General features: G+C 32.4%; 1 protein-coding gene across 6 annotated transcripts in view; it reads right to left on the bottom strand.

Annotated features, from left to right (window-relative positions):
- Positions 1 to 3,811: 3,811 nt before the first annotated feature.
- GULP1 (GULP PTB domain containing engulfment adaptor 1) overlaps positions 3,812 to 27,823 on the bottom strand; it is a 317,623-nt gene continuing 293,611 nt past the window's right edge. For 3 of the 6 annotated variants that reach the window (XM_010370291.2, XM_010370290.2, XM_030916892.1), the window contains exons 10-12: positions 16,172 to 16,310; positions 11,860 to 11,954; positions 3,812 to 5,782 (exon numbers count right to left, since the gene is read on the bottom strand). In XM_010370291.2, coding sequence (XP_010368593.1) covers positions 5,711 to 5,782; positions 11,860 to 11,954; positions 16,172 to 16,310 — 306 coding nt within the window. In that variant the 3' untranslated portion in view covers positions 3,812 to 5,710. Of the gene's footprint in view, positions 5,783 to 11,733; positions 11,955 to 16,171; positions 16,311 to 27,823 lie in introns of those variants that run through there. The other 3 variants (XM_010370289.2, XM_030916889.1, XM_030916891.1) reach the window with 1 other exon arrangement.

Below are 27,823 nucleotides of genomic sequence, written 5' to 3' on the forward strand. Positions count from 1 at the left end.
TTGTTCATTGTAAGTAATCTTTTAAAAAGTTACTCAAAAATTCAAGAGCTGTATGGTTTAGAAATTTAGAAACTCAAGTGATTCCAAGGAAGGAATATTTGTTTTTCTAATTGCCATTGGTGGCTGGAAGTCATGAAACAGTAACCAGCTTATTTTTAGCAATTTTTCTGTTTAATTCCTTTTATGTAGAAAAGACAACAACTGCAGGCATTACGAGGGAACTAGGAGAGATTAAAGAGAAATCACTGTAGAAACAACTTTTCAGATAACTGCATCATTCTTAGTACTCCCTGCTCCGAAAATGGTTCAACTTGTCTGAAAAATGAAGGGGTCAAATATGTGCACACAGCCACTTTGCCAAGTGTGGGTAAGTTGATATCTATGAAGATTTATGAGTATCCCCTCACTACCTGTCTCCTCCATTCCCTGTACTGTCTAGCCTGACTCAAGTTTATTTTTCTTTAGTTAAAGCAGCTACTAAGAATAACATAAATAAAGAACTGAATAGTTAAATGGAGTATGTATGTATGTGAGAAAGGAGAGACAGATTAGTATTTAATTAAAATGTACCAAAATGTACCAAAATACTTCTGACACACAATTGCCTATTTACTTAATGATACTGATACTAAACAACTGATTTTGAAAAGTATATAAAAATAAAAATAGACACAAAATATTGGAAAATAATAACAATTTAAACTGGGTTCTAAAATTATATGATCTTTTCCAAGCATGGTCCAGCCATAAAATTATTTTATTTTTTCCCTTCAAAATGTAGCCAAGAAACAAACATCTATCTTTGCTTTCTCTGCAGGAAAGAACCAGTGTCTGGATTAGTTCCAAGCCATCCAGACAGCTATTTCAACTGGAACAAGTGACCTTTGGAACAGACTAGAACATAACAGCCTGGCCAGACAGAGGGGAGGGAGTAGGCAGTTGGGAAGGACCCCAACATGTTCTTCTGAAAGCTCATTTGAAATAAGAGGACAATAAAAAGTTAAGGACAGAAATATGAACTTAAAAATATGTCAAACTAGTAAAAACTGTGTGACCACAATACAGCATTCAAGAAAAGTTAGCGTTTTTAGCTGTCATTCTTTCATATACACTATATATATACATACATATATATACATATATATATGTGTGTGTGTATATATATATATATATATATATATATATATATCTCCAACCCCGTGAGCATAGGCACTGTCCCTTAATTACATAACATTCATGTTTGAATCGTCATAGCTTCTTTGACACTAAGTAACCATTATTATTTTTTTTTCCCTCTATCAATTGGGCCAGACTTCCTTAGTCTATGATTCTATGGTGATTGTTAGACAAACTTCAATAATTACTAAGAGATTTACTTAGCAAATTATAGCTACAATAGAAGTTAAAATAATAATAAATATTTTATTGGAAATTAGATAATGGTTATCTTCTCCCAACATTTATTTGAAGGCATGCTGTTCTTTTCTAAGAGAACATAAAACATTTAAGTTCACATCATTAGTAAGAAGCATCTAAATAAATATGCAATCTTTTAATGAATGCTTTTGGACAAAGTGTTGTACTTGGTAACAAAGAGGAAGGATGTCAAGGCAATACTTCCTTCAAAATGGTTGAAAAATGGAGAGCAAAGCTTTTTAAAAAATGTTTTATTAAAAATACAAAAAGAAAGATGTTTCTTAGACAATATCTTATTGATTTTACAAAATATACTATCATAAGTTGATTATGTCCAAGGTACTAAGAAAATAAGAGATTTCAGAGTGTTCTTTCATAGAGAACTTTGTTATTCCAGCAGGTACTGGAAAATATTTTTAAGAAGACAACTTCTATAGCTTCTAATCAGGCCTTCTTGAATGAAAACATAAACCTTTAAAAGTCTTAATGAATATTCCAAGGTATCTATAGAATTGCTTGAAAACTAGAAGATTTGGTTCAATGAACTTGGCCTGTAGATCTGAATGAATGCCAAAAATATAGCTAAGGTAAAGAAAATAAATTTTTACAAAATTTGTGTTACATAGTCTTGGTGGTACTATTAACTGACAAAAAACACAATATTAATGATACACAAATAAGAAATTTGGTTATTTCAATTTATCATGTAATGTCAGAAAAATGGAAAGTGAGCCTTTAAACTCAACTCCTTCTTAAGTATGCCATTAGAATTGGCATAGTATTGATTAGAAGCTAAGAAGTAGAGCAGAACAAAATGAATCCAGAGAAAGACAATACTGTCTGCTACTTACATAATATTCGTATTTCTTAAACTGTATTTTGAAAGCAAGAAAATACACCATGAATGATTTTAGGAGGTTGTGTTCTTGCTAGATTAAGAAAATCCCACTTGGAATTCTAGAGAAATTATGCTTTTGGGGAGGGAGTTTCATTAGTGGATTATCACGGACCTTAACAACAAAAGATCAAAACATGAAATAAACGTACAAGAATTAAAGTTTGTGTCAAATTTGTGAGATGGACATTAGAGGGGGGAGATTTTAAATATTTGTCTGAAGTTATGTAGGAAGAAGACACTTTCTGCATGAGACACACGGGTCCAAGGGCAATTCCAACTGTGACCATCACATTTATGAGCTCCCTAAAAAGGGTGTAGTTTAGGTGGAGTCTGAAATTCAGTTGTCAAAAATGACTCCAAGATTCTTCAAGTAATTTAACAGAGGATGAAGCCCAAAATCATGAGTAAATATTGAATCTGGAAGTATATGCGGAAACACTGGAATAGAAAAACATAACAGCCAGTTTTTTCAGGGTTATGCTAAGTAACATAAAAATGAATTAAAAAAATCAGTATTTAGAAATACAACATATTATCTATCAGAAATCCTACTGAAAATACATTCCCATAATATTATTCATTTTTTTTAGAAAAATCCAAATCCAAATAAAAGAACAAAAAGAGATGAAGAAAATTTTTGCCATTGGGCTATTCTGATAAACTTCACACTGGATGTCTGATAGCTGACATCAGGCAGTACGAGGTACCCAGACTTAAACATACTTAAATATAAGTGTTCCTGGGGAAGTTTTTGGTTCACACAGTGTTGTAATACATATTGGCTTTTATTTATTAACTTATATGCTTCTCATACTTTTACTTTATGACAATAAACTGACTGAAATCAGGGATCCTGTCAATTTAGCGCTACCTGCTAACACATGTTAGCAAACTTGCCTGATGTTTTCTTACCCCATAAAGTACATGTTATTCATATAAAGTGAGTAACAAATGAATTTTATGGAATGAATTGATGAATTGTTCCTTGGTGTTCAAAGGCTGTGCATGTGAGTCCTGTGTCCGTAAAATACTTAACATCATGTTTTAAATTGATTCAAAACTTCTTCATGATTGTACTCTTAGTCATAATCCACATCCTATTATCAAGTTCCACCTTTATAAAACTATCAGCCAAGACACGCTTTGCATTACTGCTAAGTTAAAAAAAAAGCCTCCAGTTATGAAATTGATATTTACATAATACAGTTTTTGCACCAGATGCTTCTGGTAAAAGGAAGCAAATCATGACCTCTCTCACCAGCAGGATCAGTCCACTGTTTTCACAACTGAATGATATTTGCTCATAAAGCTAAAATGTGTGTGGGCTGCAAGAAATGAAGTTAAAGGTAAAGCCCTTTATTTCTTCTTTGCCTTTCTCTCTGACTCTCTCCCTTTCTTTTAGCTCCATTTATGATCAAGAAAATCTGTTACATAATTAGCTTCAGAATGTGTCTATATTAATTACAGATTATTTAACAAATGAATTATGCAATTTAATTTATTTAAAATCATTTATTTTCAGGAAAACCAAACATATCATTGAGTTTACATAGAAATACAATTTTCAACCAGATCTTCATAAAAACGCACTGGAGAAATAAATGTTCATAATTAATGACCAATTATGTACTATTTCATCATGCCAGTAGCAGAGTTGATTACCATTAAAAATTGGTAAAGTAACAGATCTTAAATGTGCAAATACCATCTCAGTACTCTATTGTGTTACCATTGATAATAAATGGCCACTAAATATATACCTATTACATAAATCTTTTTAAAGTACAATAAAAATACAAATTCTATCTGTTAAAAAAAGCCACTTATATGGCTTCTAAACATCCTCATTATACAAATTCCAAAATACTATCTGACAAACAAAATTATAAAGACTCTTCTTTATGAAACATATATTGCCCTCTAATTAAGGTACAACTTAGCAAATAAAAGAAACTAAACAAGAAGGCCCATATATACCATATAACATTAAGGAAAAACAGACAAATATATATTGCATAAGCATATTTGATTTCTTTTCCTAGTGAAAATGTACCTTTAACACTTAAAGAAAATTCCCATGAGTAAATGATAAATCTATTTTTGAGGGTTACCCTAATTTAAGTCACATTTTCATTAATTTATTTACCTTATAATGTGATGAACCAAGTTAGAAATTTTGACCATAAATGTTTGCTTTACTGAGTACAAATTAGTCTGTTATGTAATGGGTAAAGGTATAGGAAACAAATATTTTTAAAAGTCTAGGTTCATCAGCACATCAAGAGTGAAATGCAGGAGAATTTTATTGTTCATGTTCAAGACTAAACTGAGCAGTAACGAGGTTTTTTTTTTTTTTAATGAGATTTTTGACTTTAACAAAACAAATACAAATTGAATTTACCAAATAATATTGATAATTCATATAGAATGGGTGTCACAGATTTTAAAGTATCAAAACCAATGGGGCATTACAAAATAAACTTTGGTGAAAAATATCTTCATCAAAGAAGAAAATATGAGAAGAGTAGTCCTTATGTAGTGAGAAGAAATATATTTGGTAAAGTAAAAATGGGTAATAGACACTGAATCTATAGCTAGCATATATTCCAAATGTTTTTTAGGGAATATCAAATCAGATGATGCTTAGATGTTATAGTAATATAACTTATCTCATTTGGAATGAAATTTAAAGTTTTTTTAATAAATAGCAAATTTTCATTTTTTCATTATCTTTATAAAACAAATTAAATATTTAGAGTATAACTGATCATAACTAACATCACCTTGCATTTACTAATAAATACTCTAAATACATTTGGTTTATTATTGGAATTTATATCCTTATAATTTTTCCTGCTAGAAATTAGTGATCTTGTGGCATTATGTTTAAAGTTTACATTTTCCCAGTGATGTGAACAGTATTTATACATAAAATGACATCTGTCTAATGAATAGTAACATGTTTGTTGGTTTGAAAACAGACCATGTTTAGTTTGGCATTGGCATATCTCTTCAGAATTTAAAGTTATCTTTAAGGTATGGCTTTTGGGAAATCATTAATAAACCAGCAATCTGGAAAATGAATACAAGTTTCAAGATGCTAACTAAATAGAACTCAGACACAAGGCAGGTATCTGTATATGTCTTTTGATTACAAATTCATATACAGTAGAAACAGAAAGGAACATAAAAGTATGATCTACTTTATAGTAAGTTGTTTATAAAATAAAAATTATAGATCAATAGTGAAGGTGAGGAAATTTAACTGAAAAAATGTTCAAAATATTAAAATATTCAAAAACATTGGCACATGAATAATACCTATCTTAAAGTAATAATAAATGACGTGTGTATAGAAACACATTTAACATGAATCAGGATTTCTTGTTCTTGATGTCAGCACCTACTGTCTAATGGGTCGAGACAAAATACTGTGCCTTCAAGAGTTAGTCCCATTTTGAACCCCTCCTGTAAAACAGAATAAAATCATTAATATCCAAAATGCTCACAGCAAAGTAAAATAAAATAAAATCAGTGAATAAAAAAGACTACGCACTGAAGTTGAAATATTCATGCTTTGACCAACTAATAATAACTATATGTCAAATGTTGACTTGTTGAATTTTTATATAGGTGTATAAGCACTGGTAGTTCTTTCAGACCCATTAACACTTTAATGTTTTAAATATATGTGAGGTTAGCATGCATGAGAGACAGAAGAAAATACATAAAATTAAGATACAGGTTTCTTTTTCAGAAAAGATTAGTTACTACATCATTCTATTGCAAATGAAATCTGTTAGCTTTAAAAATTATTATTAATTTAAATATTATTAAGATAGTTAGACTTCAAATTGATGAGAGGTTCAAGATATCCTGATGATTTTCACCTTTTCTTCCTGGTTAGCACTGACCAGAGCCTTCGTAAAATACTTCTTTGTGGAACATACAACTGCAGATTATTTTGCCATGGAGAAAACTTCCCCTACTAGCCTTGCTGTTGCTTGTAGCGGACTGGCTTCTTTGACTCCTACTCTCCCTTGCATATTTTAGAAGTTAAGTTGTCTTTGATTTATTGAGTGTAAGAACACAATTGCTATGAAAGTGTTTTTCCACCAAGATTTTGAGTTAAAAGTTAATGGCAAAGGAGTCTGTCCTTCTCCACTCCCATCTCTCTATTTTTTTAATTGCATAATATAATTGAACTGCGGGTCATCTCTTCTTACCACCTTTCCTCATTCCTACCCTTTCTTGTAAATCTCTACACATGGGCCTACAAAAAGATGAAAAGCACAGACTTGCACTGATTGATGAAAGTGGAGGTTACATTGTAAGTCTCCTTGTAGAAGCAAATGTGGTAGTGCTCTCTATATACTCTACCTTTTTTTCTTACTAACAGAACTGAAATGTTTCAGAAAGGTAACTTGTAATTTCCAGTGGCCATGTGACACATTATTGGCAAATAATATGCAGACAGCAGTGTATTCCTAAAGAAAAGAAAATGTCTCTTAAAGGTAACCATTGGTTTTCACCTCTGCTTTGGGTGTTTTATTCAATTAGACTGACTCTATTTACTTGTATGTTAGCTAATTGTGTATCTTTTTGCATCTCCCCAAATTACTTTTATTTAGAATAGTTATGTAAATGTTCTTATCTTTCTCTAAATCCAGTGTAAACATCATCATATCGAGGAGGAAGGCAGTTACAAAGCTGTAAGCCATACTTTATTTGTTATTAATGTTCAAAGAATATTCTTCATTATGTTTACAGTACAGAGACTACTACTATATAGCAATATAGTGATGTAATCATTGTGAAAGTTTTTCAAAAGTCTTTCCAGTACTTGGAATACAATATTTATTTAGTTGAGTAAATATGAGAGTACTTTTCATTATTTTTTAAAAATCTATTCTTATCACAAAATACATTTTGTCATATTTATTTATATTTCTCAAACAGCCAGCAAATACTTAGAAAAATAAATACTTTATAATACTGTAAGTAAATTTTTCTTTAAAATTATTTTATTTGGATATCTGAAGATTTGTGTATTATGTCATCTTCTGGTATACTATAAACAGTAGAGAGATGATACATTGATAGACAGATAATGACAGATAGAAAGAGAGTGGAAATGCTTGATACCATATGGTACTTTTAAATTGTATCAGTTCATTCTGCTAGTAAACCAGTATCACTTCAATTACCCTGAAAATACTATTTGTCAATGTGTTATCAATATTGGAAAAGCAGAATAGCAGTCAAAGTAAAATAGAGGTTAATTACTATTTTAATAATAAAGTGTTAGTATATGACTTACGATAATATCTATCTCCATATTGACTTTTTAGGGATTCTTACATATTATAAGGTTTCTTGATTTTCTTTTTTCCTAAGATAAAATTTCCCACACATTTCCTGTCTTCTTCGTAAGTCCCATTTTGCAAATCACAATTTAATAAACTCTAAATCATTCCATATCCTCTTGAGCTTCAAACCTCTTAATAAAAATGATACTTTATTTATGTAGTGATGGGAATTACCATAAGCTAATGTCACACAAAAGAATGATTAAATAATTAAAATATTATTCACCATATGAGTTTTATATGTAATATTTTTATGAATTTTCTTATTTTGAAATAGAAAAGCATATCAAGGAAGGAAAAATCACTGCACTTTGAGATATGTCTTTTTTTCTATCTATAGAATTTTAAAAATGATTTTAATGATAATATGAATATCTATATATTTATGCCATATAGTTTTTTTATGTAAGTAATTTATTACGTATATAGTTTTCTATCTTCCTCTTTTCATCTTTGCAGACCTTGATTATTCTAAATTCCCACAAAACTAATTTATTATGACTATATAAAATGCTATTAATTTTTACAATGATTGCTTCCCAGCATTTTAAAATTACGAATAATGTTGACTAGATATTTTTATTCATAGAGACCGAACACATTTATAATTACTTTTTCTTCAGAATAGATTGCTTTAAAGTTTTGATATCAAATAGAAATAAAAGTATTAATAACAAGTTACTCTTTAAAGAGATTGCTAGGCCATAGTTACCTCTGAACTAATTCTGGCCTACCAACAATTTACAGTACCTCTTTTATTACACTTTCATTTGTATTGATTGATTATTAGTTTAAAAAATAATCTGCTAGATTAAAATGGCATTACAGTTCTTTATTTGATTTGTGTGTTTACTTTGATTAGACAGAACATGTCTACATATGTGTAAGCCACTTGTGGTCTTCTTTTGTGAACTAGTGCTTTTTCATGTATCTGTTGATTGTTTAGTTTCCCAGTCATTTGTCTAATTGCTTTAATTATGTATATGTAATGTATTTATATAGTTTTAGACAGTAAATGTTAAAAAATTGGATATAATATGTCTATATTTTTCTTTTCCTTATAAAATTTTCTTATCAATTCAAAAGTCTGATGAATATTCAGTAATATTTTAAACATCTTAAAATGTTGATTACTTCTGAAATTTATCTCGGCATTTGCTGTAAGTTTCAGCAGTACATTGATCTTCTCCCAGAGTACTAGCCAGCTGACTTAACACCACTTGTACATGATTTTTTCATCCTTTACGAACTTGCCATGCTTGTTTTTTAATGTATTAAATTATTATAGCTCACATGTTACAGTGTGGCCTATCAATACTATTCCACTTATCTTCCTGTTGGTGACATGTGCTGGACAGTTTAAATTATGTCAAATCAAATAGCTACATTATTGATTTCAAATAAATGTTTAATTTTCTAACTGCTTATACTGAAATATGGTTTAACATTTCTGCATAAATGCTTACATGCAGGAGACGTTTCTGTGATTTCAAACTTAATAATTCAATTCTCTTAAAAGTAGCTTAGTCACAATACTCTAAATGAAAGATGAAAACTAAATGTCTCACTAGGCTTATTAACTCAATATGGCATTCACAATCCACTGTACTATATTAAGTTTTTATAGGATATGCAAAGATATAGTAGCTACATGTGTGCATTAGATTCATTAGGCTAGCAAGATTAATAATAAAAGCCATCATAGAGTTTAGATGAAGAAAATATTATTTTACTTTTGTTAAAGTGACCTTGCAAGTAAATCTTGGACTAAAAGAAACAATCATGGCCAAGTATGGTGGCTCACGCCTGTGGTCCCAGCACTTTGTGAGGCCTAAGTGGGTAGATGGCTTGAGGCCAGCAGTTCAAGCCCAGTCTGGGCAACATGATGAAACCCTATTTTTAACAAAAAATACAAAAATTAGCCATGCATGGTAGTGCATACTTCTAGTCCCAGCTACTCAGGAGGCTGAGGAGGGAGGATTGCTCGAGCCTGGGCAGTGGAGGTTGCAGTGAGCCAAGATCACGCCACTGCACTCCAGCTTGGGAGGGGCGATAGAATGAGACTCTGCCTCAAAGAAAAGAAAAGAAAAGAAAAGAAAAGAAAAGAAAAGAAAAGAAAAGAAAAGAAAAGAAAGAGAAAAGAAAAGAAAGACAAAACAATAAAGTGAACAATGCAATAGTGACTAAGTCATTGAAAAATAATCTTAAAATATGGTTTATGAAACCTCTTTAAACATAACTAATTATCAGATATACCCATATGAAGTTGTTGTTTGAATTTTTATTAAATAAAGCATGCAAATTTTAAGGCTTCAGCTTTAAAAATTTGTAAGTTGTTTAAAATTGTTATAAAAATAATATACCAACCATCTCTGGCGCTACCCACCATGAAAGCAGTAAAGAATTAAAAAAGACATTAAGAAAATATTAGAAACAGCAAAAGCAAAAACACCACAGTTTAACATTATTTGAGTGCCACATCACTCAATCATCCCAATACAGTGCATCTTACACTTGGTTCCAACAAAATGTGGAAATAGAGGCTTATCCTTAAAACTCAATAAATTTTTTTCCCAATTTTGGGAAAATCTAAAAAATTCATAGAAAAGTACTCTGTATGACTTGTGTAACCCTTGAGAATAAATACTACCACATAAATATTTCTTTGTTACTACAAAAGCATTAGTACCAGATAGTACATGTTCAATGGGTAAAACTAATGTAAAAGGAAAGGAATTGATTTCATATGAAATACAGCATTCTTGCTAAATTATCATGCACCATTTGAAAGTTTCATAGTATTTGAAATATAGAAAAAAAGTAGGAAATCTGTGCCATCAAACAGTATACATGTTGAAATCAATAGAAATTTGAAAAGGTGGTTTTAGCTTCAACCAAATAAGATCATCCATCCTCGACTGGGGTTGCAATTTGACTTTCATTTAATTTATAATTTATTGAATTCATAATTTTACAAAAACTACAAGGACAAGTTGTTTATAATATTTTTGTCAATATTTAAAAATTGTAAGTTAATACTAAAGATCTAAAATAATTTTTTATGTAAAAGGGGATTAAGAATCATTTAACTTGAGAAACACTGTTTCAACAGATTCTTTGAAAACCTGAAGGCATATGTTAAGTAATTCAACTTTTAAATTCAGGCATGTTATTACATCTAGAACAATAATGAATTCATGTATTACACAGAAAATGAGATAGCTACACAGCTGCAGTCAAAAATGAGTAAAAGGGCATTTAAATTAACTTTCTAAGAAGGATTGTAATTATCAGTGATAGATCAGAGTTCACCTATAATTGTTTTTTCTAGGAAGTGAGGCATAGAGAATGAATGTATTAAGCCAAGACTAATAAACAAAAATACCTCATTCTCCTTACTTTAGTGTCTTCATTGTCTCTTCTCAATCAGCTTCATATAATTGGTGTCTGTCTGGATTCTACCATATATAAACTTTTTGATGAAAAATAGGATATAATAACTTCACCAAAATGTACAGGGCAAATATAAAGAGAAGACTTTATTCTGGGGTTTATAAGACTATTTTTAAATCATGGTCCATAGTGCAAAGCGTTTAAAACCAATTTCTGTAAACTGCAGACCAATTTAGAACAAAAAAGTAAAAGGAAGAGAGAGAAATGAAAACCCAACTGAACTACATTCCTAAAGAAGTTGTCACTGGGTGTCTGCTTTTTAAATAAAAGCCCAAAAGTTATGAACTACAGCTACAATGCTTCTTTTCAGAGAGAATAATTTCAATCTTACAAAGATTTTCCCTCATCTACCCATTTACAATTTTCAAATTCGTAATTGTTAAGACTGAGATCAAATCTTATAAATCTAATGCAATGACTTTTTAACTCTAGATTTCAAAATAATGAACCATTAGAATCCATGCCATTTTGTATTAAAAAAAAAATGAACCATCTTATTGCCATTGTAAATTGAACCATTAAAAAAACCAACGACCTTATCCTTAGCATATGTAGGAGTATTTTTAGGACTAACTGTACATTATTATTTTAAAGTAATTATTTTAAGTGAGTTTTTATAGTGAAAATAATTAAAGGAAACCATAGTTTTGGTACATAACATTCTCTTTGTTCCATATCAAAATGAAATAAATCATTTATGGGCCAGTCAGTCACAATAGTCACCTGCATCTCATCTAATTTTGATTGAATATCTGGAGGGAAATCTGCTGCTCCACAGTTAAATGGGTCAAAAGGTTCTGCTCCAAACAGGTCCCGTTCTAAAAGGAAGGAAATAATTTAGTAAATGAAATAACAAGTGAGCTGGAGTGAGTCAGATTTCAAAGGCAAGATTATATAAATGAATATTTACGTGATCAAATGAACCACTAATCCACACTTACACTGTATGTGGGGCTTTCCTGAGCTTAGACAAGTTAAACATTAATAAGGAAGAAAAGATCCATTTTATGATATTAAAAAGTTTTATTATAAAGAATTATTATCTAGCGAGCTTTCTGTGTTTTTAAGGAAGATTTCTTAATATCAAATTCACCTGAGCTGATAATTAATATGTTACAACACCTATATTTTATTGAAGCAATTTAAATTTGCTAAAATTAATGCACTACTCATTGAGGCTACCCTAATTCCATTGATTGATGCCTTGCAACACAATAGTTAAGCAATATGCAGGACTAAGTAGACTTGTAAGTAGCTCTACTCAAAGTTCATGTACTCTTATCTCCCCTTTTATCCAGAGAAAATTTTAAAGCACATTGTCTCATGTAGTAGGAAATATCACCTTTCTAGACAGTCACAATGAGATAGTTTCTTTAAAAATGCCTCCTATCCCAGAAATACATTTCTTTTTTAAAAGCAGCAGGGATGCAGTGTCAAAAAAGCTTTCTGTACATATGGTCTAAAGTATGCACTACTTTTTTTATCACTAAAGAAGTATCAAAGTCGAAATTGATGTTTGTAATTGATAGATTTGGGCCTATTACGGGATTTTTAAAATAAAACATTCTTAAGGAATTTCTTTCCTCTGAATCAATTCAAATGTATCCTTAATTGGAAAAACATTAAATTATATATGAAAATGGGTATTTATAACATATTCATACCTTCATTTTGCAGAGAACTTTACATTCTCTAAATTCAATGTCATGTAAGAAATAATATTTATGCTACTTGATTTCTGCCATATCCTCTAAAATCACTCTGTGATTCTCATTGTGAAGGAGTCTTACTTTTCCAGCCTTCATGTTTTTTTTCCAGATTCTTGTATTAAATAAGTTAATAAATGTGAAATTTTTACAAGCTCCTTGTACTTGCAGGTATTGTATAAATAAGGGGAACATATAATTTTTCATCCAAATGCAGATACTTTTAAAAGTAAAAGGAGCATTTTCAATAGTTACACTGGGTAAAAATCTATAAGCCAGGTCTATCCTAATAAAATGGGAATTTATTGTTACCTTATATATAACTGATGAGTATTACTATTGCTGTTATTTATTTTCTTCAGTTTAGTGTTGCTCAGTCAATCAATTGAAATTTAGCTTTCAGAGGATCCTTTCTTCAGAGAAATGTCCTGGTTTCCACTACACCATAAGCATACTGAATAATGCTTTTCACCTAGTAGGTGTTTGTTAAAAAATGAATTAATGAAAGGGAAGATTTGGTCAAAAGGTTCCACTTCAAACCCATCCCGTTGTAAAAGGAAGAAAAAAATTTAGTAAACAAAATGACAAGAAGTGACTTGGAGGGACTCACTTATATAGATTATGTCTATATAATCTCTATTTCTCTGTCTATATTTATTAAACTTTAATACTCAGGAATATGTAGACATTGAAAAATCTATCAAGATGTTACTGCAGCACTCTTGCTACGCTTCAGCAAAGAGACTGGCAGTGTTTTACCCTTGCCCTAGAGATCTGTGGAACTTTGAACTTGAGAGAGATGATTTAGGGTATCTGGCAGAAGAAATTTCTAAGCAGCAAAGCATTCAAGATGTGATCTGGCTTTTTCTAAAAGCATACAGTCATACGCATTCACAAAGAGATAATATGAAATTGGAACTTATATTTAAAAGGGAAGCAAAGCATACAAGTTTGGAAGATATGCAGCCTGACTACGTGGTAGAAAAAGAAAACCCACTTTCTAAGGAGAAATTCAAGCCTGCTGCAGAAATTAGCATAAGTAAAAAGGAGCTGAATGTTAATAGCCAAGACAATGGGGAAGATGTCATCAGCACATATCAGACATCTGCAGCAGCCCCTCCCATCAAAGGTCCAGAGGCCTAAGAGGAAAAAATTGTTTCATGGGCCAGGCCCAGGGGCCTGCTGCTCTGTGCAGCTTCAGGACTCGGTATCCTGCATCCCAGCCACTCCAGCTCTAGCTATGGCTAAAAGGGGCCAAGATACAGCTCAAGCCATTGCTTCATGGGGTAAAAACCTTAAGCCTTGGTGGCTTCCATGTGGTGTTGGGTCTGCAGGTGCACAGAAGACAAGAGTTGAGCTTTGGGGGCCTCTGCCTAGATTTCAGAGGATGTATGGAAATGCCTGGATGTTCAGGCAGAAGTCTGTGGCAGGAGCAGAGCCCTCATAGAGAACCTCTACTAGGGCAATGCAGAGGAGAAATATAGGGTTAAAGCCTTCACACAGAGTCCCCACTAGAGCACTGTCTAGTGGAGCTGTGAGAAGAGGGCCACCGTCTTTCAGACCCCAGAATGGTAGATCCACCAACAGCTTGCACTGTGTGCCTGGCACTCAATGTCAGCCTGTGAAAACAGCCATGGGGGCTGTACCCTGCAAAGTCACAGAGGTGGAGCTGCCCAAGGCCTTGGGTCCCATCCCTTGCATTAGCGTGCCCTGGATGTGACACATGGAGTAAAATGAGATAATTTTGGAGTTTTAAGATTTAATGACTGCCCCACTGGGTTTCAAACTTGCATGGGGCCTGTGGCTCCTTTGTTTTGCCAATTTCTCCAATTTAGAATGGAAACATTTACCCAATGCCTGTATCCTCATTGTATTTTGCAAGTAATTAACTTGTTTTTTATTTTACAGGCTCATTGGTGGAAGGGACTTGCCTTGCCTCAGATGAATCTTTGGACTTGGACTTTTGAATTAATGCTGGAATAAGTTAAGACTTTGAGAGATTGTTGCAAAGGTATGATTGGTTTTGAAATGTGAAAAGACATGAAATTTGGGAGGGGCAAGGAGTGCAAAGATATGGTTTGGGTCTGTGTCCCCACCCAAATCTCATCTCAAATTGTAATCCACACATGTTGAGGGAGGGGCCTGGTGGGAGGTGATTGGATCATGTGGGAAGTTTCCCCCCTACTGTTCTCATGATAGAGAGGGAGTTCTGACGACATATGATGGTTTAAAAGTGGCAGTTTCTCCTGCGCACACAGTCTCTTCTGCTGCCATATAAGATGTACCTTGCTTCTCCTTTATCTTCTGCCATGACGTTGAGTTTCCTGAGGCATCTCCATCCATGCAGAACTGTACTCTTTCGCTTATAAATTACTCAGTCTGAGGTAGCAACTTTATAGTAGTGTGAAAACTGACTAATACACTAGTGTTATTACCGTGTATTTACAAATTAGTCCTCTAAAATAAATTGAATACCTAACATGAACAATGTATTTTAAGTTCCTTAGGGGAAATGAATATAATATGGGCCCTGCCATGTATTAAAGTCTTAAGCTAAAACTTCAGAGTTATATTCACAATGACTTAATATAAGCTAGAGAGAACGCAATCAAGCAGAATGTGTAAAACCCTCCTTTCTTCAGTTTCCTTTTAGACATAGTGACTGATTCATGACCATTGAGAATTATGCTTTCAGTTTCTGTCACAAGGCACAGATGGATATGTATTACAGCCAAAATATTGAAAATGAGCATCTGTTAGGTGTTTTCTAATTAATCAAAAATAGACTTTAATGTTCCTTCCAGATATATAAAAGATAAAACAGAAAAGCAATGAATTTATAGCATTTTAGATAGGAAAGAACCCTTACAAAAGGTTAATAAATCACAACATTCATATAATTCATATATTTTTCAACTAAAAAAGTCCATAAGCCCTATGAACAAACATATTTTAACTAGCTCTATTAAACAGTAAAAAATGATTAATAAAATTGCCACCAGTTGTTTTTAATAATTAAAGTAAAATATTAAAAATAAACCCAAAACAATGATATATAATTAAATATTTTCTATTATGAAGTAATACACCAAAACATAATTGTTCAAACAATGGGTAAAAGTTTCAAGTAGAGATGTCATTAGTAGTGCAGTCTGAATTATAAAGTAAAATAGAATTAATGGAAATTTATACATAAATAAAAATAATACTTCAATAATTGAAATTGTAAGTAAAGTTGTTAAGATATGTAATTTCCCACAAAGTTTTAATTACATATTTAAAATGTACACAACTATAACAAGAAACACTGATTTGTTGAGAAAGCTTACTAATCTCAGTAGATCTACTAGGTACTGGAGGTGGCTGTGTGCCATTGCGAGTAGGCATTGAAGACTGGTGTGATATTGGAGAAAATGGAATCATATCAAAGATGTCAGTGGAGGGCGACTTAGGTGTCATACTGCCTGCCTGCAATGAAAATAAATGAATTAGGGTAGCATTTCATATAGACACATTGTAATGCTAAATATTTCACATGCATATAAAATATATGTAAACAGCAAATTCAGTTGAATCATAAGAATTTGCCATTTTGTAGACCAAAAATAGTTAAGTATTTGCAATTTCATGTGGTTCCACTAATTATGATAAACGCTCATTTAGAAGAAAGCAACAGAACATTTCTGCAAAAATGCTCTCAAAGATGATGGCAAAATGGTAACGATATTATTCCAGATGAATATAAAAGATACAGTGAATTTTTTGGATATATAGAAATGATTGCTACTTATAATAGAGAATTAGATATAGTAGAAACTATTCATATAAAAATATGAATTCAGTAAGATACTCTGCATAAGATAACATTTCAAACAGGAAAAATTAGACATAAGTGACTTGCCTTCTTAAGTATAAACATTCAAATGCAATTGATTTTTTTTGCATTCTCAAAAGTAGAGTATATTTTAGTTTGTATTTATAACAACAGTGGCAACCAACATTGCAGTACATTTTATTCTTGAAAGATTTCATCAAGTTTTCTGTTATAAATAGCTATCTTATAAAAACTAAATTAATAATCACCAATGTACTGCCCAAATCATTGAGTTTTCTGATACAGTATGGGTCAGGACTGAATACATATAGGGAAAGATAAATGAAAACCTCATGAAAATGTAGCTGAGAAGTAATATCAAAATTAGACATTCACCACTTTGTAAAACAGGGAACAATATGTATATATGTATAATCTCCTTTGAAAACCATCTCATTTGATCAGGGATAAAAGAAAGAGAATTTCCATTTTGGGGGAATAGTGATGAAAAACTTGCTTTTCCTGTAAGAACTTGGACAGAGATTGCTTTGAGTGGTTCATATTAAAATTAGAATTCTCAGAATACGTTTAATTTTCTGATTCACAGATAATGCAGGTGATGAAAAAATCAGGCTTACTGTGTGTAGAGTGATGGGTTTGCTATTCAGCTAAAATAATTGTTAGTACATTATTTTTCGTGCAGGAAAATTGCTGTCATCCTCCTTTCTTTAACAATTTGTTTATTGTATCCCCTCCCCCCCTTCCTGTTACTCAGCAATACCATTCCCCTAATTATCCCATTCCTGTATCCCCTCTCACTTCTATATCTCTACTCTTTTTCACGATACAAAAATTCTAAAATCTTGGCTGTCATTAAAAGCAAAACAAACCAACCAAAAATTTATTTACTCTGTCCCTCTTTAATCTCCCAGCTTCTATTTTCTTTTTCTTTTTCCTTTAAGGCTAAGTTCCTTGAAAGAGATACTACACTTTCTGTCCTAAGATTTATTTCATTCTGTCTTTAACTTTTATCAATCTAGATTTGCTCTTTTTGCACTGAACTCTGCTGAAATTGCTTTTACCAATGATCTAATTTCCCAACTGTGATATCTGATAGATCCTTTGAATTATCTGTATTACTTTATATTTTTGTAAATTTCTACACTGTCACCACCCTCTACTTGAAACTTTCCGGTATCAGGTAATCAAAGAAAACAAAAATGGCACACAAAGGCTCCAGATCACATCACATTGATTCAAGATACATCTAAATAATAACTTTATAAATAGCATATTTTGGCAGAATTTAAACAAAATAAGTCAGATAATAAAAAAGAATTATCTGCTTAGCAAATTACATGCGGTCTTGGTATGCTGCTCTCACTGACTGGCTTGGTAAAGCCACATTTAGAAGGTGGTGGTATTAACAGTCCCAGTGATAGTCTGGAATCAGGCGAGTTGACAGGAGTGACAGACATGGAAGAAATATTGAGACAGGGAGATGAATCATCACTACTACGCCAGAAAGAGGATGAGCATCTCTGAAACCTGTGTTGCTCATGATCGGACATATTGTGCAGCAGCTGTAAAGGAATGACAGAAAGAGAAATATCCTAAGAGGAAAGGCATGGAGGAAAGGAAAAAGTATACTTGAAATTTATTTGTAAAATGGTGTTTTGTTAAGATGATAAGATCATTTCACAATAACTTTTCTAAAATTAAAACACAGAGTTGATTTTCCTATGTGATAGTCCTTAGATTCTGCATTGCTTAATTTGATGTTTTTTACTGAAATATTACATTTTTATATATTTTAAATAGAATATTGCATTCATCACGACCTAAGAGGAAGGTAATGGAGAGAAAAATGAAGAAAGCCTGAAGATTTATTTTGGAGAGGGCTTCTGTAATGAAATGGGAAAAGGAAGGATAGTAATGAGAGAACAGTCACAGAACTAGGAGTAAACTCTTCTAAATAAAATTATGGTTTTGTAGAATTTTCAAAAGGGCTCACAACATACATTTTATATTTAATCCTCAAAACATTCTTTGAAGTATCAGTAGTAGTAATATTATGTCTTTATTACAATAACACATGGGAATTAAGCTCCACAGATTCTTTGTGACTTAAAATGGGAATTAAGGTCCACAGATTCTTTGTGACTTATTCTTATATGAGGTAGAAAGCAGATTCAAAATTCAAAACAGTCTGATTCTAATCATCATGCCCTTTCTATAGTCACGAGGAGCTCCAAACTGTAAGACTTTTAGGGGGATGGGAAGAGGTGATTGTCAAGTATCTCAAATAAATCAGAGGGATAATAAATAACAAGCAAGCAGTGTAGTAAGTCTGAACATCAGTATGTGCGTGACTTTTAGGGGCCATTTCCATTAGAGCATGGAAAGCTACCGTTAAGAGCTGAGCTGGAGAGAGCTGAGCTGCCAGATGTCACAGCGACCAATTAAACAGCAGCCAAAATGGAAGTAATAATTAAGTCTGTATTCATTTACTGCTATAGTATAATCAAGAGGCCAGAGAGAAGGTGCCTGCTCCATCAATGCTCCATTTTCCCCACGGAATGGCATTGAGCAAGAGTCAGAAGTATCACTGCAGAAGTGAGCCTTTGTCTCATTACTTAGGGACTTCTGCACAAAAGGTTCCTAAGGGTTTTTCTTTGGACAAGAGACAGTAGGAGGGAGAAGGGAATGGCTAGCAGTAGATAAGTACTGAATACTGAGACATAGTGGAGAAAAGTGGTCTCCAAGTCCCTTGAATAAGGTGGTCTCAGGAGAGGCACCTAAGGCCCTCTAAAAGGAGGCCCCTGAGTGGAGTTGCCTGGGCTATAAATGTAGATATGCACAAGAGCATAGCTGGCCAGGGGGCCTGAGTACTAGATTTAATTCCTCCAAACTGTGCACCAAATACAATGTGATGAGGGCACCTTTCTCCCACTAAATACAATGTGATGAGGTGTGCCAGGCAAAGCCTTTATAACTGCCTACGCTCTGGCCAGAAAGATCCCACATAAGATTCTGGCTGGGAGCCACATTCCTCAGCTGCAAATCACATGTCAGAGATCTTTCACCACTAACAAAAATTCAGGCAGAAAACAAAAATCTGATTTTTTATAAACTTTGTTGTAAAAGGTAGTAATTAAAATTAGTGAAGGACCAAAAAGTCTGAGGTTATGTCCTTAAGCTAGGAGGACCCTCTTCACATATTTCTGGAAGCAGAGAGAAAAAGGAAGCCATGTAAAGTGAGAAATTAAGTTGAGGGAAAGGTTCAGTGTGGAAGCAAGATCTCTGCTAGTCTGAGTTATATAATTAATCACTCTATTAATATGCATATGTAAATATATAATTTTTGATTTCTCTGTTGATATTCACTGTAATACACCTCGATCTATTTATGTAGAGATGTGTATGTACACAATTTTTAAAATCTATTTTTGTTCGATATAACTTACTGTATCATTCTGTCCTTGGTGGCCAACTTTTAATTATAGATTACAGTTGTAAGCTCTTTGTGAGAAAATTTTTGTTTTTTGTTCCCAAATACCCTATGTAACACATTAGTGTAAATGGTATTTATTGTCTAATTTATACTAGAGCATCTTTTTACTTAAACTGTTAATTGATAAGGCTGTCTGTACTGAGTAAAGATAAGATATTAAGTGGAAATTGTCCTTGATATTATCTAGTTTAAAATATACATGGCAATACTCTATTTTTTTTAGGATATATATCGCACAATTCCTTACTAGGTACCTGAAAAAAAACTGAAGGTCAAAATAACCTTACTTGAAAGTGCTCTGTTATTTTTATCATGGTGTTTGCAGTATTCTCATAGTACTACTTCCTCTGGGGAGGTAAACTTAACATAAACAAAGAGTGTATATAATACAAAAATAATCAAGTATTTATATACTATAATCAAGAGGTTTTTTTCAATTTCAAAATGGTAAATCAGGGATATTTAATAATGTCAACTGTTCTGGTATCTAGAGTTTAAGACTCCAGAACTATTCCTCACAGGTCTTCTTTGGGTCATCAGTAATTTGGCAGTTTTTGTTTAGATCACATGGGTCTTTTAAAGTATAGAATTAGGTGTTTCCAACACAAAGAAAAGATAAATGTTTGAGGTGATGGATACTGCAATGACCCTAACTTGATCATTACACATTGTGTGCAGGTATCAAAATATCATCTCTACCCACAAACATGTACAACTAATATGTATTAATAAAAATTTTAAATTAAAAATAAATTAATATATAAAAATAGATTACATATTAAAATCCAGAACTTTTCCCCAGAAGTTAGAAAATCTAGAATGTAGACCCACACACTTGCATGAAAATAGTTGACTGGTATTGAATATCTGCTGTGTCTTTGAAGTTAGCCTGTGCTTTCAAACTTACCACTCCTACCATATGCCCATTTCACACTCGAATGTCATAATCTGGGCTATATTAGAGTTTGAGTTTTTGATTCCCAACCTAGAAGCAATTCAAGTCAAGGAATCAGATGTTATATATAATTCCCTATAAAAATGAAATGTAAGTCCAGCACATTTAAATATATGGGTAAATTTGGCTCTTGATTCTGTACTAAATGGTTAGGCCTATTCAATAAGGATATGAACGTGTGGACATTAGCACCTAAATGACAAACAGTGACAATTTTGCACTTAGGTCCCAAGGTTCTGGAACCAGTCTTTTTTTTTTTTCCTTTGGTTGCTATTTTTAACTGGTTGAGGATGTTTATATGTTTAAGTAATTAAGTACATTGTTTAGAAGAAAAACAGTTCGAGGAATTTTATTTTGGGCTTTCTGTCAGTATTCTGACAGATGGCTAGGAACCAAAGTTTTTGGATTGTCCTACAGAAGTACATGGCACCATTGTTCAAGCAACTCCTTTATGTTCGTAGTTCCAGGTGTCTTGGTCTTTAGGAACATGCACAGAATCTGAATTATTATACTAAGGGGAATTCTGTGCAAAAAAAAAATGTGTTAATTATACAGAAGTTGTTAGGTTATTCAGATATGTTAATAATGAGTGTCCATGTTTGAGATTTGTTTTTGCTACACTTTTGTAGCTCTTTTTCTTTTGTCTTTTTTTTTTAAGTTCTGCGATACATGAGCAGAACATGCAAGTCTGTTACCTAGGTATACATGTGCCATGGTGGTTTGCTGCACCCATCAACCTGCCATCTAGGTTTTAAGCCCTGCATTCATTAGGTATTTGTCCTAATGCTCTCCCTCCCCTTTGTAGCTCTTTTTTTCAGTAAGTAGTGTCTTGGTGCATTTAAGCAATGGTGAATATTTCAACCTTGACTTTCATATAAATGTGACAACAAGAAGAAATATCATAAAAGTGTTTGAATTCTATCAGTAAATATTAAATACATTTGAACAATAATAACACAAACACTGCTTTTAAGATTAAGCAATTCTGTCATAATATGTATAGAAATATTAGGATTATACTGAAATTTTATGTTTCACTGTTAATTGCACTGGCAATACAATATCCAAAGACTTTTTAAACATAAAATAAAAATGTCAAGATTAAAATATAATTTATCACAACTACTAAAATGGCAGAGTTCAAAATTATATTTATAATTAAATTAAGAAATAATTAAGAAATAAATTCCCTTACATTTGTATATCAAATTAATTTTTTCTAGTTAAAAAACCTGGAAAATTATAATTAACATTAAAGACGGAGAAAGAAAATGGTAGCATAAAATGTTCTAGCAGATGTTTCTAGATTACCATGCTGATTCATACTTTTAAAGTTAATTGTTATATCTTCAATATCAGTTTTTAAATAAAGTTTAAAAGTAATGATTACAACTTACAGCACAAGGTCTGTGTTTTTTCAGATTTCTAGGTCTACAGTTGGTTTATATTGATCTGTTAGTTGTAAGACCTACTGTCTTACAGTTTTCACAAGAATCTTTCAAGTTAAATGGATGTAATTGTAGCACAAAGCGGAAAACTGCACCAAGGAGAGGCTAAATGACTTGACCAGGTACTTATGATCAGAACTGTAATGGGAACATATTTTTCTTCCTGTTAGACAGGGTTTATGCTTTTAGAATTATCTTGTGCAACTAACAATTATGAAAGTGAAGTTGTGGAATGGTAATCATTTTTTTGTGGGCATCAAATGTTCTTGAACCAATTCATGTTTAAAATTTATGTCTTTGTTTAAAGATTCACATTCAGCTTGTTGTGTAATTAAGATCTTTCACAATCTGCTCTTGCCCATTCTCACTTCAATAACAGCAGAGAAAACACTAGAGGAAAATAAATAGATACACTGTTTATCCACAATGAAATATACATTTTAGGCTATAATTGTCCTATCAAGTCTAATCAGTGGCCACACAGTTGATTATGTAAAGAAATAATTTTACCTAAGGGTTTAATTGAAAGGAAGACATTTGTTTTACTCAGCAATAGAATCCAATATTCCCTAGGACTAGAATTTTACTCACTTTGCTTCCTGGCAGTAGTCTGGTTTGGTTAAAACCTTCTATAGTCAGAAGGGTAAAATGAAAGTACCCAGATACAAGAATCAAGAGGAACATTTTGATTGAACTTGTTATGCCCACATCTTACAATGAAACAATCTTCTGCAGGCATTCATGAGGCTATGAGGCTATGAGGGCAGAATAAACTCTTTTTTTCTAATATAAATACAGGCAGCACTGCCATATGAATGTAATAAATGGAAATCAGATTGTTCCCAGATAATTAGTACCAAATGGTGGAAAACCTAACCTCTAATCTATTGCCAAACCACTGGAACACAGCAAAAAGCAAACAGCACAGTCAAGTAACGGAAATTTCTCAGTGTATCTAAGTGACTGTATAAAATAAGGATCCAATATCTAAAACCAGGGAAAAGATTTTCACAATTTCAGTGTGATACAGAGGTATGTAATATAGGTACTCTTGAAGACTATTTCATTTGATAGAAAAGGAACCCATGATTGACCCAATCGTGGTGGTATTTAGAAGATATGTAAGCATTCTGTTTAAAAACAAGTAAGAAAATATTTTATATACATTAAGTGTTATATATTCATATCAATTTTTATATGAGAAAGTGAGAAATAGGAGTGGTCTCCATCTATCATGCATATGAAGAATTGGTTTTAAGTGAAAAAGGTCGGAAGCAAATATTAAAGATACACTTGTTAAGAATGTCTTAATTTCAGTACTGAACAAAAAAGTAGTCTCATATTATTTTCTTTAGCTAGAACTCAATTACATGAGCTCACAGTGACCAAATTTATATTGGGCATATTAACTAAACAATAAACAATTACAATAAAAAAGGACAAACTTTTTTTTCACTCAAGCACATGAGACCAGACCTTCTCTATTAATTCCAGATTTGTATATTCAGCCACCTAATAAGCATTTCCAATTGGTTGTCTAGTTGGCAGAGATAACGTAGGCAAAAGTGAAATATTGATTCTTTATCACTCACTCCTCCTAAGTCATGTCTGTTTCAGAAAATGGCATCATTTCCCACATGTTAAAGGAGAAAACCTGAAGGGACACTCCTGCTCCTTTTGTGTGTGTGTGCGTATACTGCCCTCAACAAATCCATTAGTAAATTTTGCAAGCTCTACCTTCAAAATCTGTCAAAAATCAAGCTCTGCTCATAACCTCTACAGGTAGAATTATAGTTTAATTTACCCTTCTCCTAGACTACTGAAATGTCTATTTCTGGGACATCACTTTGGCCTCTTTACAGTCCATGCTGCATATAGCAGCCAGATGATCCACAAATTCCGTTTAAAACCTTCAAGTGACATATCATTGCATTAAAAAAAAAATACCAATCCTTTGCCATTGCCTATGAAGGCCTATCAAATCTAGACTCTGAGTCTCTCTTCAATGTCCTCTCCAATTGTTTTGGCTTTCAGTCACTACACTGCAGCTGCAAAGTTCTTGTTATTGTTTTCAGTCTGTTGCATTTGCTAACATTTTATCATTCAGATTGCAATTCAAGTGCTATCTTCTTTGAAGGGGCTTGCTTCCCTGGTCACTTTCTCTAAACAACATTCTCAATCATTCTCTTCTATCCTGCTCTATTTTGTTTTATTCATAGCATATACAAGATCTAAATGGTTACATTTATTTATTGAAATATTTATGTATTTATTATCAACCTTTCTTTCTTTCCCCCATGGAATCCAAACCCTTTAACATCTGAAATACATAAACTGTGAAAACCAAAGAGCCTAGATGTATGGAAATATTAGATCTTCAGTACACATTTTATAATATTTCATAGCAGATCACAACTGTATCAAATGTATACAATCAACAAGTGAGATGAAATGAAAATCAAAGTGATATGCATTGTAACATACGGTCTGCTATTAAGAACGATTTCAAAATCCCAGTGATGAAGCAGTGGGACTAGGAAGACCAAAACCAAAACTAAAATGTACACCATAAAACTCTGAGGGAACATTTTAGAAGTCTTGAATATTTTTATTCAAGGTTTCAACCTAAAATTACTTAGTTTGCAATTCAAAATCCATCAGTATGACCAATTCGTGTTCATGTATATAACATATAAGTGACTGACAAACTTTCTAAGAAATAACAACCTTCCCTTAGGGCGTCTCTGAGGAAAGTAGAAACATGCATGCCCCTATGTTCTCACCTAAACAGAGACTCTTTAAAGTACAAAGGTGTCCATGTAGATCATTCTACTGCATTGGGCCTCACATTTTAAATTTATGATTTAACACAGAATAAGGATATCAACATCAATAAGACTGTAATATATTATTAGGAGATTTGGTACATTTGAATCATTGTCTTGTATTACGGAAATTCAACTTTAACTTTGGACCTTTTGCTAGAGAAGATGGCTTGTCATTTTTTAGTTATCTAATCAAGCTTTGCTGTTGTTATTTGTTTGTTTGTTTTTGACACAGGGTCTTACTCTGTAACCCAGGCTGGAATATAGTGGCATGATCATGGCTGATTGCAACCTTGACCTCCCAGGCTTACCACAGCCTCCAACTCCTGGGCTCAAGCAATCTTTCCACCTCTACCTCCCAAGTAGCTAAGACTACAGGCATGCACCACCACGCCCAGCTAATTTTTGTATTTTTGGTAGAAATAGGGTTTTGCCATGTTGCCTAGGCTGGTCTCCAATTCCTGGACTCAAGCTATCAGCCCACCTCTGCCTCCCTAAGTGCTGCGATTACAGGCGTGAGCCACCATGCCCTGGCCTAATCAAATTTTATCAAGAATGTTTCCGTTGCTTGCCATATCTGACTTTATCTTCTACTTCATCACAAACTGATAAGAAAATAACATCTATAATATTAATTTACATTATTGTTATTTTCACATTACTTTTAATTCCACAACTCCCAAAATTCCATTCCTACTTTTTTCTTTCCCTTTCCCCAAAGAGATTATATCAAAGCTAAGATAAAAGATGTATTTTATTTGACTAGCAATTGCTTAGTGTGAACTATATTGTGTTAGGCCAGCATATCCAGAGATTTCAGAACATTATTGTGCTTAAAGGTATATTTTTATGAACCAAATTATAGCATTAAATAATTTATAAAGAACTATACCTGAATTAGAGTTTTTTGATAAAAGTGTCACCTTTCTGTGACTTGAAAAATTTGGCTTCCAGTGGGATCAAGACCTGTCTTGGGCTGGTCAGTTGTGAAGAGTTTTCTGTGTGAGGGGCTCCTCTCATCACTAAAAACTCATCAGATTCCAAATTAATTGCATATACCATACCCACCTGTGTTGTAATTCAATATGCATAACGGGATTCATAATTCACTTCAATGCTTCTTTAATAATGTATCGATCACTGCCTCTAATCCTTTGAACAAACTGATGAGAACTTTAGTCATTTTGGAGCACTCTAATCCTCAGTCCTCTGAGCTCAAAACAAACACATAAAACCCACAGAGTCTTATTTCCAGGGTTATAAACTCATTAAGCATTTACTTTGCTAGCCGTGGGGGCACTCTGTGAGGTACTTTGTGTTCCTGCTGTGTGTCCTGTAAAACTGATGTTCAAATTTCATAAGAAAGAACAGATGTAAAACATTTCTAACTTAACAGAAATTTCTTTATTGCAGGCACATGGTAAGCTATTAAATAAGATATTATAAATTTACATTTTATTATTTGCCGTTTGCATTGTCTGTTTTTCAAATTCAATAATCTGAATCATTAATAAATTTTCAAAAATAACTGCAGGTAACTAATTTTATTTTATTTTAATTTCAGGAATTTGGGACCTCATTTGAGTAGATATGAAATAAATAAGCTGTACTTAGTGTTCTACCAGTTTATTTCATAGCTACATTACTAAAATCGGAAATGAAAGGCAAAAATGTTTTTTAATAAGAAACACATTAGCAAATGCTGTAACAATGCTTTTTAAACCATTTGAATTGGTTAGGTATCTCATTAATTTACATTTTAAATTTTAGCTTTTAATTTTACATTTAAATTTTAGCAATTTTAAAATGCTCTTGAGTTCACTTTCTTCTAAAAATCAAATAAATTCTATTTTCACATATTTGTTGTGAGAGCAATTAAAACTACTTTGGCAATTTTCAAGTGTATAATACCTTGTTATTAACTATAATCACCATGTATGTACAAGAGATCTCTTGAAATTACTTCTCCTAATTAAAATTTTGCATCCTTTGATCATCTTCTAGACCCTTTCTATACAACTCTGCCCCAGCCCCCAGTAACCACTATTCTACTCTCTGCTTCTATGAGTTTGACTTTTTTAGATTCCACATATGAGTGACATCATGTGATATTTGTCTTTCTGTGCGCGGCTTATTTCACTTAGTATAATGTCCTCCAGATTCCATCTTAATGAAGACGTACATCTTCCAGCATATCAACAATTTTAAAAATCATATGATAAGATTTTAGGAGCTAAAAAGTCATGCGACAAATCATTTTTAAAGTTAAAGAAAAAGTGTAGACAATGACATTACATGACAAAAGACTATAAGTAGATTGCAAAGTTATAATTTGTCATTTCCACAATGATCAAGGATACAACAATTTTCTACATATATGAACTAAGTGTAAGACAGTGATTTAAAGACAGTTATTTCTTTATAA

Source organism: Rhinopithecus roxellana, chromosome 14, assembly GCF_007565055.1.
Source record: "Rhinopithecus roxellana isolate Shanxi Qingling chromosome 14, ASM756505v1, whole genome shotgun sequence".
Taxonomy (NCBI): domain Eukaryota; kingdom Metazoa; phylum Chordata; class Mammalia; order Primates; family Cercopithecidae; genus Rhinopithecus; species Rhinopithecus roxellana.